Consider the following 12954-nt stretch of genomic DNA (forward strand, 5'->3'; position numbering starts at 1 on the left):
AAAAACTTAGTGCTGGGCTTCTGTTAAGTTTTAGTTCTCACACAACCCTAGACAACAGATAGCATATTATTGTGCATATTTTACAGGTAAGCAAACTGAGGACCAGAAAGGTAAAAGTAACTTGTCTAAAGTTCTAAAACGATCAATGATATGGAGCTGAGATTTGAACTATTTGTTCTACAAAAATTTATTTCATCTGTAGGCATAAGATAATATGATCCTAGGGCTCTACTGTACTTCCTGAGATGATTGACCTTTACCCCTTCATGTTTTACCCTTTAGTGCTAGCCTGTAGTTTCCAAGTTAAAGATCAAATTATTTTGTTGTCATACAAAGCCCTTCATGATCTTGCTCTACCTGTCTTTTTATCCTTATTTCCCATATTCTAGGCTTAACTACATGAAACTATATCCTCTCTAAAATATACTGTCTACTTCTTTAACCTTTGTACATTCTTTTTCCTCTGATCATTGTGTCCTCTCTGCCTTCAGTCTTGTGACTCATCTCTTAAAGCCCAATTTGAGTCTCATCTTTTTCAATCTTCCTTGTACTCTTCCCTTACAAAAATCATTTTATTACTCATGTTTATTTACATTTCCACCTTTCCAATAAAACTATGAACCACTTGAAAACAGGAATATATGTTGCTTATCTTTGTACCTATCACAGAAGATACTTAATTTAGATAATCACTAAGTATTAATGGAATGAATGGAAATAATTTATGCAAGATTAATTTTAAACTTAGCCTTTTTCTTTAACCTGTATTTTTTATATCAACATACCTGAGGAATATGACATTCTGATTGATACAGTGATTCCCAAGTAGATTCCCAAATAAACACACATAGCAGAATCTGAGGGACAAAGACATGTTTCATGTTTACATGAAAATGCCTTCTTCCTTACCCAGTCTCACCCTCTTCCTCATAACTGAATCTGGTTTAAATTTTCATGCCTCACCTGTTGCTAGAAAATAATTGTTCTTAAATACAGTATAAGCATTTTAAAATGCTTTTTATGCCTCTCTGACCTTTAATACTGAAGACCTCCATTTAATAATGTGAGAAATAGAAAAGAATTAGAAGTAATACTACTCTAAAGAAACTTCAGCTCAGATTAGGTTTTAAAAAATTAATTTGAGGCAAAATTAAAACCTATTAAATATGTTTTAGAAGCTTAGGGATGAATTCTATCCAACATGAACTTTCATCCTGAATTTAAAAGTTCTGAGGGTAGACTCATTCCACTGTCTGATTCATTAAACTTCTATTCTTTACCTCCTCCCCTGACATTGTATATTAGCATCCACATATCAGAGAGAACATTCAACCTTTGGTTTGGAGGGATTTGCTTATTTCTGAATACACCTAAGTGAATCTTCACATCATGTACAACCACAAGACTTCGATCCTAATCAGAATAAGGTATACTCCATGTTTGTATAAATATACCAAAATATACTCTAATGTCATGTAAATATGAAAATTTATAAAATAAAAGTACATGAGGATAAACCCACCAATGAATATGCAGAAACATAATGGAATTGTTATATGGAGAATATAAAGTTAAATCTTTAAAGAAAGAACAAAAGAATTTTAAAACATAAGCAAAGAATGAATGATAAGCCAATAAGAGTAGGCAGGGATTAAAATGAATCAAATAAAATGATATCTGGAATTTGCTTCAAAATAATGCAGGAGGGCTGGGAAAGTAGCTCAGAGGCAGAGTGCTTGCCTAGTATGCATGAGGCCCTGTGTTCAGTCCCTAGCACCAGGGGGGAAATAAAAGAAAAGAAAAGGAGGGGTTAAAAGTAAAGCATGATTGACCAATAGTTGATAAATTTTTGATGCTATGGGGAAGAACATCCAAATAGAACTTTTAAGAATAGGTAATGTTAACATTTGATATTGAAAACTAAGAGGATAGGCTAAACAAAAGAAGAGTTAGTTTGGAAGATAGCTAAAGAAGTTGCCTAGAGTACAACACAAAGAGAGAAAAATTTTGAAGGAAAGTCTGAGACACAGGAATAAGAATTAAGATAGAGTAAGAATTAAATGGAGTTCCAGAAGGATGGAGTAGAGGACAAAGGCTGTCTGAAGCAGTAATGGCTGAATTTTCCAGAATTGATGACAGTCACAAATTTTCAGATTTGAGAATACAAGTACCTTAAAGGGTTAATAAGGTAGCTAATTTTAAAACTCAGCAATGGGTGGGAGATGTGGATTGGATTTAATCAAGAATGTAATTGTTATAGAGGCAAATGTTTAATTTAATCTTCATGAAAAGAGAATTTGGACTGGTATGAGGAAAAACTAGTGGGAAAATCATAGGTAACAGTATAGATTTTGGTTCAAGAATAAGATAAAGTTTGGAACTATGTGTATAAAGTCATGGAAAAAGAAAAGTGTATAATGAGTCGAATAAAAGGGAAACTATGTAACTTTAGCAGATATTGACACGTTAAGTGACTATGTACACTCAGCACTTAATAATTTCTATCATAATTATTTACTTGTCTTTTGCACTACAAAGGGAGTAGAATTATCCACATCACAGGTGACTTCAAGCAGAGATCACATCCTTATATTCTTCATTTTATCTATCCTGCTCCTCTCTCTGTATTTCTCATCCTCCCAAAAGGCTCTAAGGTTTCACATACATTTCAGCTCAAGAGTCTCCCTCACTGGACTCCTGAACTTGAAAACATATTACTGTTTCCTCAGGTAGTTGTTTTCTGTTTGTCTCTAGTGGATTCCAGGTTTTTTTTTCTACCCCATCCTATTCTGTACTTCTATAGATTAGTGTGTGACTTTGAAATTTACTGGGCTCTGATTTAAGATGAAAGACAGTGAGAGATTAGTGGGCAAAAGGAAAGGGCAATCAGGATTTTTGTTTCTCTTCCTTCATCCCTACTTTGCTGTTTTTCACAGCAGGGTATCTGTGGCTACACCTCCTGCTGGAGAGTTTCTTTTCCAAGATCCAGTCAGTCTCAGTGGATTTTTGTAATATTGCTTTTACATGTTTAGGCTAGGGTTGGACTACTGCTAGTCTTTCAATTTTTGTTCTTTGTTAATTCCTTAACTTTCATCACACCTCTGAAAGCAGCCAGTTTGTAAAACCCTCTTTAGTTAAATCCTTTCACTATGCAATCTGCTTGTTGCTGGGATCTTAACTGATATATTTCCCAAGGCTGTGTTGTCCACAGAAGCCTATTGAACACTAATAAATATGACATCTGCCATGTGTATCTTCGTGAAAACATCATCATTCCTCAGCTCTTGAATTTCCTAAGCTTTGAGTAATTTTCACTATTGTAGCAACAGAAAGTTCATGTTTTGCCTCTTTTCAGTAGTGGAGGCTTACTCTCCTTTTATTAAAGTTCTCAAACTTTCTCAGTTCAGTGTTCTTGATATTCTAGTAATTTTTTTCACAGTATGTCTCTAGAACAAAAGAAATACCCAATACTCCATTTATTAAGAAGTAGTTAATAAGTAGTGTTTATACACTAGATAATTAACCCCAATAGATTTTGGAAAAAAAGTATTGAGAGAAAAGAGTCTTATTTCATTCTTATATAACTGAAATTAACAAATGGGATGTATACCTGTTGTACACTGTATTATTTCTTAAAGCCTTGAATCAAATGGTTCTTCATTTCCTCTTCCACAGATTTTTCATATGAAGTTGCTTTTTATTATTGTGAAAACCTAGCTTAGCATAGATATGATGTCATCAAAAGGCATGTATGTAGTATTCTAATGGTGAAACTATGAATTACCTTGAGCTGGTGGTTCCCATGGTGTCCGATAGATGTCAGTGTATCCTTTAAAAAATGAAAGTATTCACTGGCTGATACCCAGAGCTTTTCAACAACCATTTAGAAACATCAGCCTTCTTTGTGCTAAATGTATACTGTTTGCATCATTTGGGGAGTTTTTGTTTGTTCTTTGTTTTGTTTGGCTGCTGTTACTTTTTTTTAACTGCCACACATTTTTTTAATTTTTTGCTTTCCTTCCTTCACTATGGGTAAAGCTGATTCAATGTCCCTTACCTTTTTCTGTTTATATTCAGGCCTTAGAGAGATAAGCCACACAGATTTCTTATTTCTCTCATACACTTTTCTCATTGATCGTAGATTCAAATACAGCAAGATGAAACACAGGCATTCATGGTCTGCCAGTACTGCCAATTAGTTAACCTAACTCAAATCGTACCACTCAGCTTTTTTTTTTTTTTTTGGCTGGGGGATAGTAGATTTCTTCCATCTAGAATTTCATTATTCCTGTAGTTTTCAGTTATATATGAGCATGCCCTTGCCTTATAGACCAGATCTCCTTTATCTAGGAAATTTCTACCAAAGCAGCAGTCAAACTTGCATGTTAAATTCTAAACAGTAGTAGCTACTTCAATTCTATTCCCAGGCTAATTTACCCAAACTGGACTTGATATCAGGGGTTAAAAAGGATTGAGGATTCATGATATAGATTATGCAGTACTGAAATAAAAATCTCTAGATCACAGCCATCCCCCCTCTTATGTTCTTAAGAGTGATTTTGACAGGGAACAATGCAAAGCAATAAAAAGTAAAGAGGTTTATACCTAATTTCTCATTATAGAGCTCTAGGAAATCTAGCTTAAAGTCTATCCCATCCTAAATCTGTAATATATTTCCATTTGAAGCATGGAATAACAAGCCTGAGGAAAGAGATGAATCAATGTGTTAAGTTTACCAGAATGACTAGAATAAATAACAAATGAGGTGAGAGAATCCACTTTCATCCATTATGTAAAGCATAATTTCAGAAATGTAGCAGTGTGAAAGTATGAGAATCTAAAAAATACTGATGCCATCCCCAGCTTCTGTGCCACTTGCATCTGCCTGTCCATAACAAGTTTTCTTCCCTAAGGAAGAAGATAGGAGAAAGTAATCCTCTCTCTTCTCCTAGTCTAAAAATAAGTAATCTAAATTACCAGTTCCTGATATAGTTGTTCTACCATCATATTTCACAAAACAACTGTTACCAAAATAATTAAGCTTATAACTTGAATGCAGTGTGATAGCATTAGTATCACATCTATTCTCTATACTATTTGTTAATCCTAAAGTAATAATTATTCTTCTCATTCTTTCCCTTTCATGATAAGCATCCTCTTCCATATTAATTATGAGTCAGAGGGAAGAATTGAGATAGGAAGCCCTGGGATCACATGCCATTGATAAGTTGTTCTGAGTCTTTTCCTGATCGGCTATGAGTCTTTCTGAAGCATTGTGTTATGACAGATTTTTATCATGTTGCATTTTTATAAGTGTTTATGTATTCATTTGTATCAACTAGTTTTATAACTTAAGGAAAGAATTTTTATTATGTATACCAGAAACTTATGCATAGCTTCATAAATTGAAATTTGTCATATAAAAGAAGTAATTTATTACTTTGTAGACCCTAAAGAGAAAAGTATTTTTCTCTCTTTCTGGATGGTCTGCATAATCCTGAGAAAATAATGGAAGAGTCTAGTACTTCGTTATAATTAAAATGTATAGAGATTATAAGATATGTAGAGGTCAGTTTATGACTTGACTCCAATTTATAAACTACATTCTGTGTTTGCATTTAGTAATAGGTTGTAAAAACCTTAAATATGTTTCCTCCCGAAGCATTGTTTTTGATGATTATCATGTATTCTTTCCTAAGGATATGTTACATTTAACTGGTTCCTATGTTTTCAGTATTAAAGTTCTTACTACTTTGGTGTTCTTTTTTAAAATGTTATAATACATAAACTTTTTAAGGCAGAAAGCATAAGCTGAATATCCCCTTTCTTCCCTACCTACTCAGGCTGCTGCACTTACTAGCCTTGCTACCAGCTGGATTTTTTTTTTTTTTGAAGATTAAATGATCTAATATTAATACTCTTAAAGTGCTTGCCACAGTGTGTGGCATATTGTAAGTGTAGAATAAATGCTATTTGCAGATCATTCCCTTGCTCAACAGTGGGAAAGAAATAAGGTTTGACATGGATTCTGTGAGGCAAGTACTGGGGTCTTTTCACAGTAGCATAGCAAGTGATACATATGAAGAAGGGAAATAAGAAAGATTGAAACTTTAAATGGGAAGACTTCTGTGGGCATTCATCTGTACTAGTGGTTCCCATATGCATTCTTTAAGTGTACTTTGGAAATACCTTACCCAGAGAATGTCTTCTTGAGTTTGTGCTTTTAAATTAAAATATATTAATTTATTAAAAGAATATACAATTAAGAAACATTATAGAATTTTATTTAAAATAGTGTTATCTTTGTGTTACCTTTGTTTATTGTATTTGTATCTCATATTTTTTGTGATATTTTAATCAAGTGTGTGCCCAATGATGTCTTTTCTGTTTATTTATTTATTTTTTTAATTATCCTAGTCACGTGAACTGGAAATTTCAGTTTATTGGCGTGATTGGCGATCTCTGTGTGCTGTAAAATTTCTGAGGTTAGAAGATTTTTTAGACAACCAGCGGCATGGCATGTGTCTATATTTGGAACCACAGGGTACTTTATTTGCAGAGGTAATAAATGTATTTTATTAACTGTGTATAACTACAATTGAAATTATGTATAGGTAACATGATGTAGAATTGGAAAGAGTGTTAGGCTGAAAGACTAAGATGACTTGAAGTCTTGACTCAGCTCTGCCACTGAATAGGTATGTGACCTTGAGAAAAATCATTTATCCTCTCTATATCTGTTTTCTCATCTAGAAAATGAGAGGATTGGACAAAATTATAGCTAAGATTCCCTTAAGCTTAAAATGCTATGAGTTTAGTGGATTTCATGAACCATAAATTCAGTGCTATTTTCATGTCACCTTGAATTTTCATCACTGCAGGTTACCTTTTTTAATCCAGTAATTGAAAGAAGACCAAAACTCCAAAGACAAAAGAAAATTTTTTCAAAACAGCAAGGTAATTACTAAGAATCAAATATAAAATGTTCTCGTGTTTTATTAAATCTTAAAAGTAATATCCATATGTAGTTTCTTTTTAGTTATGCATTTATTTCTAGAATTTTATTACAGAACATTTTAGTTTACTATCACCCAGCTGTAACTACATATGCATAACAATTTCTTACCTATTTATTTTTTAAACTATCTTATGCTATTTTGCACTAATATTTCATAGCAAATAGTTAAAAATAATCTTTTATAACAAATTTTGTTCTTCATTAATTATAAACTGATGAATGTAAATTTTTTAATTATGGCTTTTGGTAATATATAAAGAAATTACTCGTTCTGTTTTCTTTATTCACAATATCTACAGGCAAAACATTTCTCCGAGCTCCTCAAATGAATATTAATATTGCCACATGGGGAAGGCTAGTAAGAAGAGCTATTCCTACAGTAAATCATTCTGGCACCTTCAGCCCTCAAACTCCAGTGCATGCAACAGTGCCAGTGGTTGATGTGCGTATTCCTGAGCTAGCACCTCCAGCTAGGTATGTGTCTAAGATTTTTAAGCATATCTTACACAAAATAGTTATTGGGACATTTGAACATATTGATTACAGTGGTTATTGAGAACCTCAGTTTTTTCCAAGTAGTATTTTTATTTATTTTTTTCTTTTATCGTAGGTATTTATTTATTTTTATTAGCACATGTATAACAGTGGGGTTCATTTTGACATAATTATGCATGCACTGGATACAATTTGCTTCATCTCAGGCCCTAGTACCCTCTTTGTTTTAGTCAGATTTTCAACACTGTGACCAAAGGAAAAAATTATTTGCCTACTGTCTCAGAGGTATCAGTGCATAGATAGCCAACTTCATTGTTCTGGGCCCATAGTGAAGCAGAACATTATGGTGGAAGAGCATTGCACAGCAAAGCAGTGGCACTGATATTTATTTTTCATTTCTTCTGTATGAAATATTCAGTGTTTGATTGTGGTTTAGTAGTTATAAATTTTTGGTTTCTACTTGCCATAGACCATTTTTTATTTCAGCTTCAATTCTGAAGGATAGTTTTGCTGGATATAGCAATCTTGACTGGAACTCAGAATCTTCAGGACTTAATATATATTACTATAATCCCTCCTTGTTTAGGGTCTTGACTGAAAACTCAGTAAAATTCTAATTGGTTTACCTCTAAATGTGACTGTTTTTCTCTTGTTGCTTTGAGAATTCTGTTCTTATTTTGTATATTAAGAATCTTATTTATAATGTATCTTGATAAGGACCTTTTTTGATTTTATTTAGCAGGAGCTGTAAATACTTCTTGAATTAGCATTTCCATCTCATGATTGAAATTTGGAAATTTTTCTGATATTTTTTGGGGGCGTGGTACCAGGGATTAAATTCAGAGGCACTCAGCTACTAAGCCACATTCCCAATCCTATTTTGTATTTATTTAGATACAGGGTCTCACTGAGTTGCTTAGCACCTCGATTTTGCTAAGGCTAGCTTTCAATTTGTAATCCTCTTGCCTAAGCCTCCCAAGCCACTGGGATTATAGGCATGCATCACCATGCCCCGCTTCTAATTATAATTTCATTGAAAATGTTGTACATTCCTTTAGTTTGTATTTCAGTTCCTTTATGTATACCAGTGGTTCTTAGGTTAGGTCTCTTAATATTATCCCTGATTTCTTGACTAATCTGATCATGGTCTCTTACCATTTTTTTCTTTGTTGTCAACTTTATTTTCAAGATTTTATACTTGGTCTTTGAGGCCTGAGATTCTGTCTTCACAGTGCTCTAATCTATTGGTGATGCTTTCAACTGAATTTTTAATTTGATTATTGAATCTTTCATTTCCAGTACTTCTGTTTGGTTCTTTTTCAGAATCTCTCTTTATTGAAATGTTCTTTTACTTCCTATATATTCTCTCTCAGTTAATTCTTATATCTTCTTTTAGTTTATCAATTATTTTAATCATCAATTTCCTAAATTCTTTTTCTGGCATTTCCTCCAAGGTGATGTCCATGGGGTCACTTGTGTTGTGGCCTATTTGGGGTGGCTTGTTCCCTTGATTTTTTTCCATATTATTAGTATTTTTGTTCATCTTCTGGGATGATTCTCTCTTCTACTTTTATATAAAGTAGTTTTTAGTGAGCTGCTTTCTCTTGACCCAGTTCTAACTTGCTACTATGTCCAGTCTCTAATACCACATTGAGAGGAGATACTAATCCCTAGTAATTACAGGCACTTCAGAACAAAAGCCTTATGCTAAGAAATCTTAAAAAAAAAAAAAAAAGCTTATTAATAATGTTCTTCAGCAGCTCACTAATCTGTTGTTCTTGGTCACAATTTTTAAGTAGGGTGTTTTCTTTCTGGGGTTTCAGTTATCGTGCAGTTTATTTTCAGCTCTGACCCAAAGTGGTTGAACTTATTAGTGGCATCTGTATTCACCAAAGGGTGAACTTTCTTGGATGCCTGTGGGGTTGCAGGGGATGGGGTTGTGATCAGAACTATCCATCCAAGACGGTAGTGAAACTTTCATGTACTGGAGATAGGAGAATAGAATGTGTCATCCTATCTTCCAGGTCTTTCTAAGCTTGGAAGAGATGTCTTCCGGCTCACCAGATTTGTTGTGAATTGAATACCCCAATGTCAGTCAGGCTACTGATCCCAGCATTCAGATCACCTGTTTCAAGTGAAAGAGTTTTTCCGCTCTTTTCAGCATTGTAGGCTCCATTTGCTGGTGCTGAATTACTGTTTTGATTTACTTTTGGAGAGCTATGATCGAGTGGCTTCCTCTGAACCTCCTTATTCCATTCCCCAAAGGCATAGACTCATTATGATACCTTATTCCTGTCATTCAAATTGTAAAAAGCAAAACAAATGAGAAATGCCTCCTTCCTCTACTCCACCATCTTGCCATCTCAAATGATAGTTTTTTAAACAAGTGCTCTGATTACTTTTAAAATGTTCAATTGCTTTTATTTAATAAATTAGTAAATACTTTTGATTACTATTTTGGTGAATTGCTTTATCTTTTGTAAGTGATTCTACAGTAACCAAATTGGACTTTGATCTTGAGCCGGAACCTCCTCCAGCCCCACCAAGAGCTTCTTCCCTTGGAGAAATAGATGAATCTTCTGAATTAAGAGTTTTGGATACACCTGAACAGGCAAGACATTTAAGACTTTGTATAATTCTTTTTTGCCACATGAATCCATAGTAAAAGTATCGTAGTGAATAAGTGAAATTTCAATTTAAAGTTTATCTGTGAACTATTTATAGTTCTTATGAATGGACTGTTTTCAATTAAATTAGATTAAGTTGACAAAAAATTACAAAATTATTAGTGTTGGCATGCCATTGTCATTAGCTATTAAGCTAAAAAAGATAGAATAGGTTTCTTTAGCTAAAAAGGAGCATAGAAGCATGGTTGATATTTGTTGTCATATTGCCTGAAATGCTGTTTATCTTCTAACTTGGTTAATAATATGCTATATACGTATTATTATAAAATTAATGCTAGGGATGTGGCTCAATGGTAGAGCACTTACCTGGCTTGCATGAGGCCTTAGGTTTTTTCCCCAACACCCCCAACCCCACCCGCCATACCCCCTCTCCCCTACCCTTCACTCTCCCTCCCCTCCACCCCCCACCAAAAAATAAAGAATAACCAGCTAAATTTTTCATCTCTAGTACTTGTATTGACTGTTGGAATATTTTTGTTCAACTTTATGATTACCTAATAAATCAGGGGTTTTTTTTATTGTTGCTTTTTATTTTTATATGGGGGATTAAACCCAGGGTGCTTAAACACTAGGCCAGCCCTTTTTTATTTTTTATTTTGAGGCAAGTTCTCACTAAGTTGCTGAGGCTGGCTTTGAACTTGTAATCCTCTTGCCTTAGCCTCCCAAGCTGCTGGATAAATAAGTTGTGTTTTGTTTTATTATTTTCATGGTTTAACAAGTATTTAATATCTTATAGGACTCAGAAACAATTTTTGATATTGAGAATGACAGGAATAGAATTCTTCCCAAATCCCAGTCTGACTATGAGCCTGATATTCAAGACTCAAGCCTAGGATATAGTGGTCGAGAACTTGAGGATAGAAGGTAAAGAACATATACAGTGTATATGTAGTGTTTTGCTGCTACATATTGATATCATATTTTATTGCCTTGTATTTAATTGAAATTACTATTTTCAGATCTGAGCAAAGGTTTCAGTTTAATCTACAAGATTTCAGATGTTGTGCTGTCTTGGGAAGAGGACATTTTGGGAAGGTAAGCATTTGAAGGTTCGTGGATACCTATAAAATTAAGAACTAAAATGGGAAATAATTATTTTAATCTCATTTCAGGTGCTTTTGGCAGAATATAAACACACAAATGAGATGTTTGCTATAAAAGCCTTAAAGAAGGGAGACATTGTAGCTCGAGACGAAGTAGACAGGTTAGTTTTTAAAAAATGAAATTGTTTTCCTGAAAGTTGTATTTTATATTTTATAGTTGTAAATGGACACAAGACCTTTATTTATTTATTTATTTATTTTTATGTGCTACTGAGGATCCAACCCAGTGCCTCACATGTGCTAGACAATCACTCTACCACTGAATTCCAATTCTAGCCCAGATATCTTTTTATATACATTTCTTAAAATGCAAGGACTTTGAGGATAAAAATTATAATTAGGTTAAAGAATATACTTTAAATGATTCTCTTAATTGAATATGGAATATTATTGTGTAAAAATGACATTTATCACAGAGGCTTTCATTTGACATTTAGTAGTATTTTTTCTGTCACTAGTAGAGAGCATCTAATGATTTTATTGGAAAAGAGTCCTATATAATGAAAAGAACCCTGAACTATGAGTTAACAAGGATGTCTTTTCTAGTCTTGATTGTTTTTCCTTAGTAATGATTTGACTCCAGAGGATTTCACTGAACATTTTTGAGCCTAAGCCAGCCCCCATATATTTAAAAAATATGTATTTTTTATAACATTTGCCTTACTGAATTAAATTGCTACTTTTAATGTTTTTCCCATCATATAAGCAGTTCTTAGAATTAGGACAGGTCTTAAACACTTGCAATGTTTTCTTTATGAAAAAAATAAGCTTTTCTTTTTACGTTATACCTGTTTATTTTTTTACTCTCTCATTCTCCTCAGTTACATCCAAATAAATGCTTTCTTTAGATCTGTGTTTTTATGTTGTATAAGCAGATGATTAAAACAAATCTTTGATATGCTGTTTATACTTGAAAAATAACAGAAGAGTCAAATGTTTTTCTTTCCTAGAATAGAATGGTAATTGCTGTCGTGTTCCTCGTGACTAAAACACTCAGGGTCACTCCAGAGGAACTGGGCTGCACAAAATAAACACACAAGAGACAGAGATACCTTTTTCTTATGAAACAAATAAATTTTTTTTTTCTTGTAATGGGGATTGAACCTCAGGATGCTATACTACCAAGCCACAACTCTAGCCCTTTTTATTTTTTATTTTTAGACAAGGTCATGCTAAAAAACTTGGAATCCTCCTTCCTCAGCCTCCTGAGTTACTGGTTTATCAATATATCCCACCATGATTGGAAAAACGCAATAAATTTTTTGTTAGACATGGGTCCCATCTCCAAGATACTTCATTAGGTATTTGCAAATATTCAAATATTCCAAAATCTAAACGCCACTCCCAAGTATTTCAGATAATGGGTACTTAACCTATACTACTTAATCCTGGTGGTTTATGTAGATTTTTGCTATATTGTTATTACTTTGAACCAAGTCTTTGTAGGAAAACATAATCCTAAAACCTTAGCCTTATTATAAATAATGATGTGGTTTTCCACTAACTAAAATATGTATTCAAGTTTGTAGCATATCTGATAATGTGTTGAACTCCAAAGGAAGTACACCAGAATGGATAGAATTAAACTAGTCACTTCAGAAAACAAGTACAGATAAATTTTGTAAATTAAAGAGGCTCGATATGTTTGAGT

General features: G+C 33.4%; 1 protein-coding gene across 2 annotated transcripts in view; it reads left to right on the plus strand.

Annotated features, from left to right (window-relative positions):
• The window catches only part of Pkn2 (protein kinase N2), a 116623-nt gene that overhangs the window by 84677 nt on the left and 18992 nt on the right, over nt 1-12954 (plus strand). For both annotated transcript variants that reach the window (XM_026403322.2, XM_026403323.2), the window contains exons 9-15: nt 6418-6561; nt 6882-6957; nt 7318-7492; nt 9998-10124; nt 10937-11064; nt 11160-11235; nt 11313-11404. In XM_026403322.2, the coding sequence (XP_026259107.2) occupies nt 6418-6561; nt 6882-6957; nt 7318-7492; nt 9998-10124; nt 10937-11064; nt 11160-11235; nt 11313-11404 (818 nt within the window). The remainder of the gene's footprint in view (nt 1-6417; nt 6562-6881; nt 6958-7317; nt 7493-9997; nt 10125-10936; nt 11065-11159; nt 11236-11312; nt 11405-12954) is intronic.

Source organism: Urocitellus parryii, chromosome 11, assembly GCF_045843805.1.
Source record: "Urocitellus parryii isolate mUroPar1 chromosome 11, mUroPar1.hap1, whole genome shotgun sequence".
NCBI lineage: Eukaryota > Metazoa > Chordata > Mammalia > Rodentia > Sciuridae > Urocitellus > Urocitellus parryii.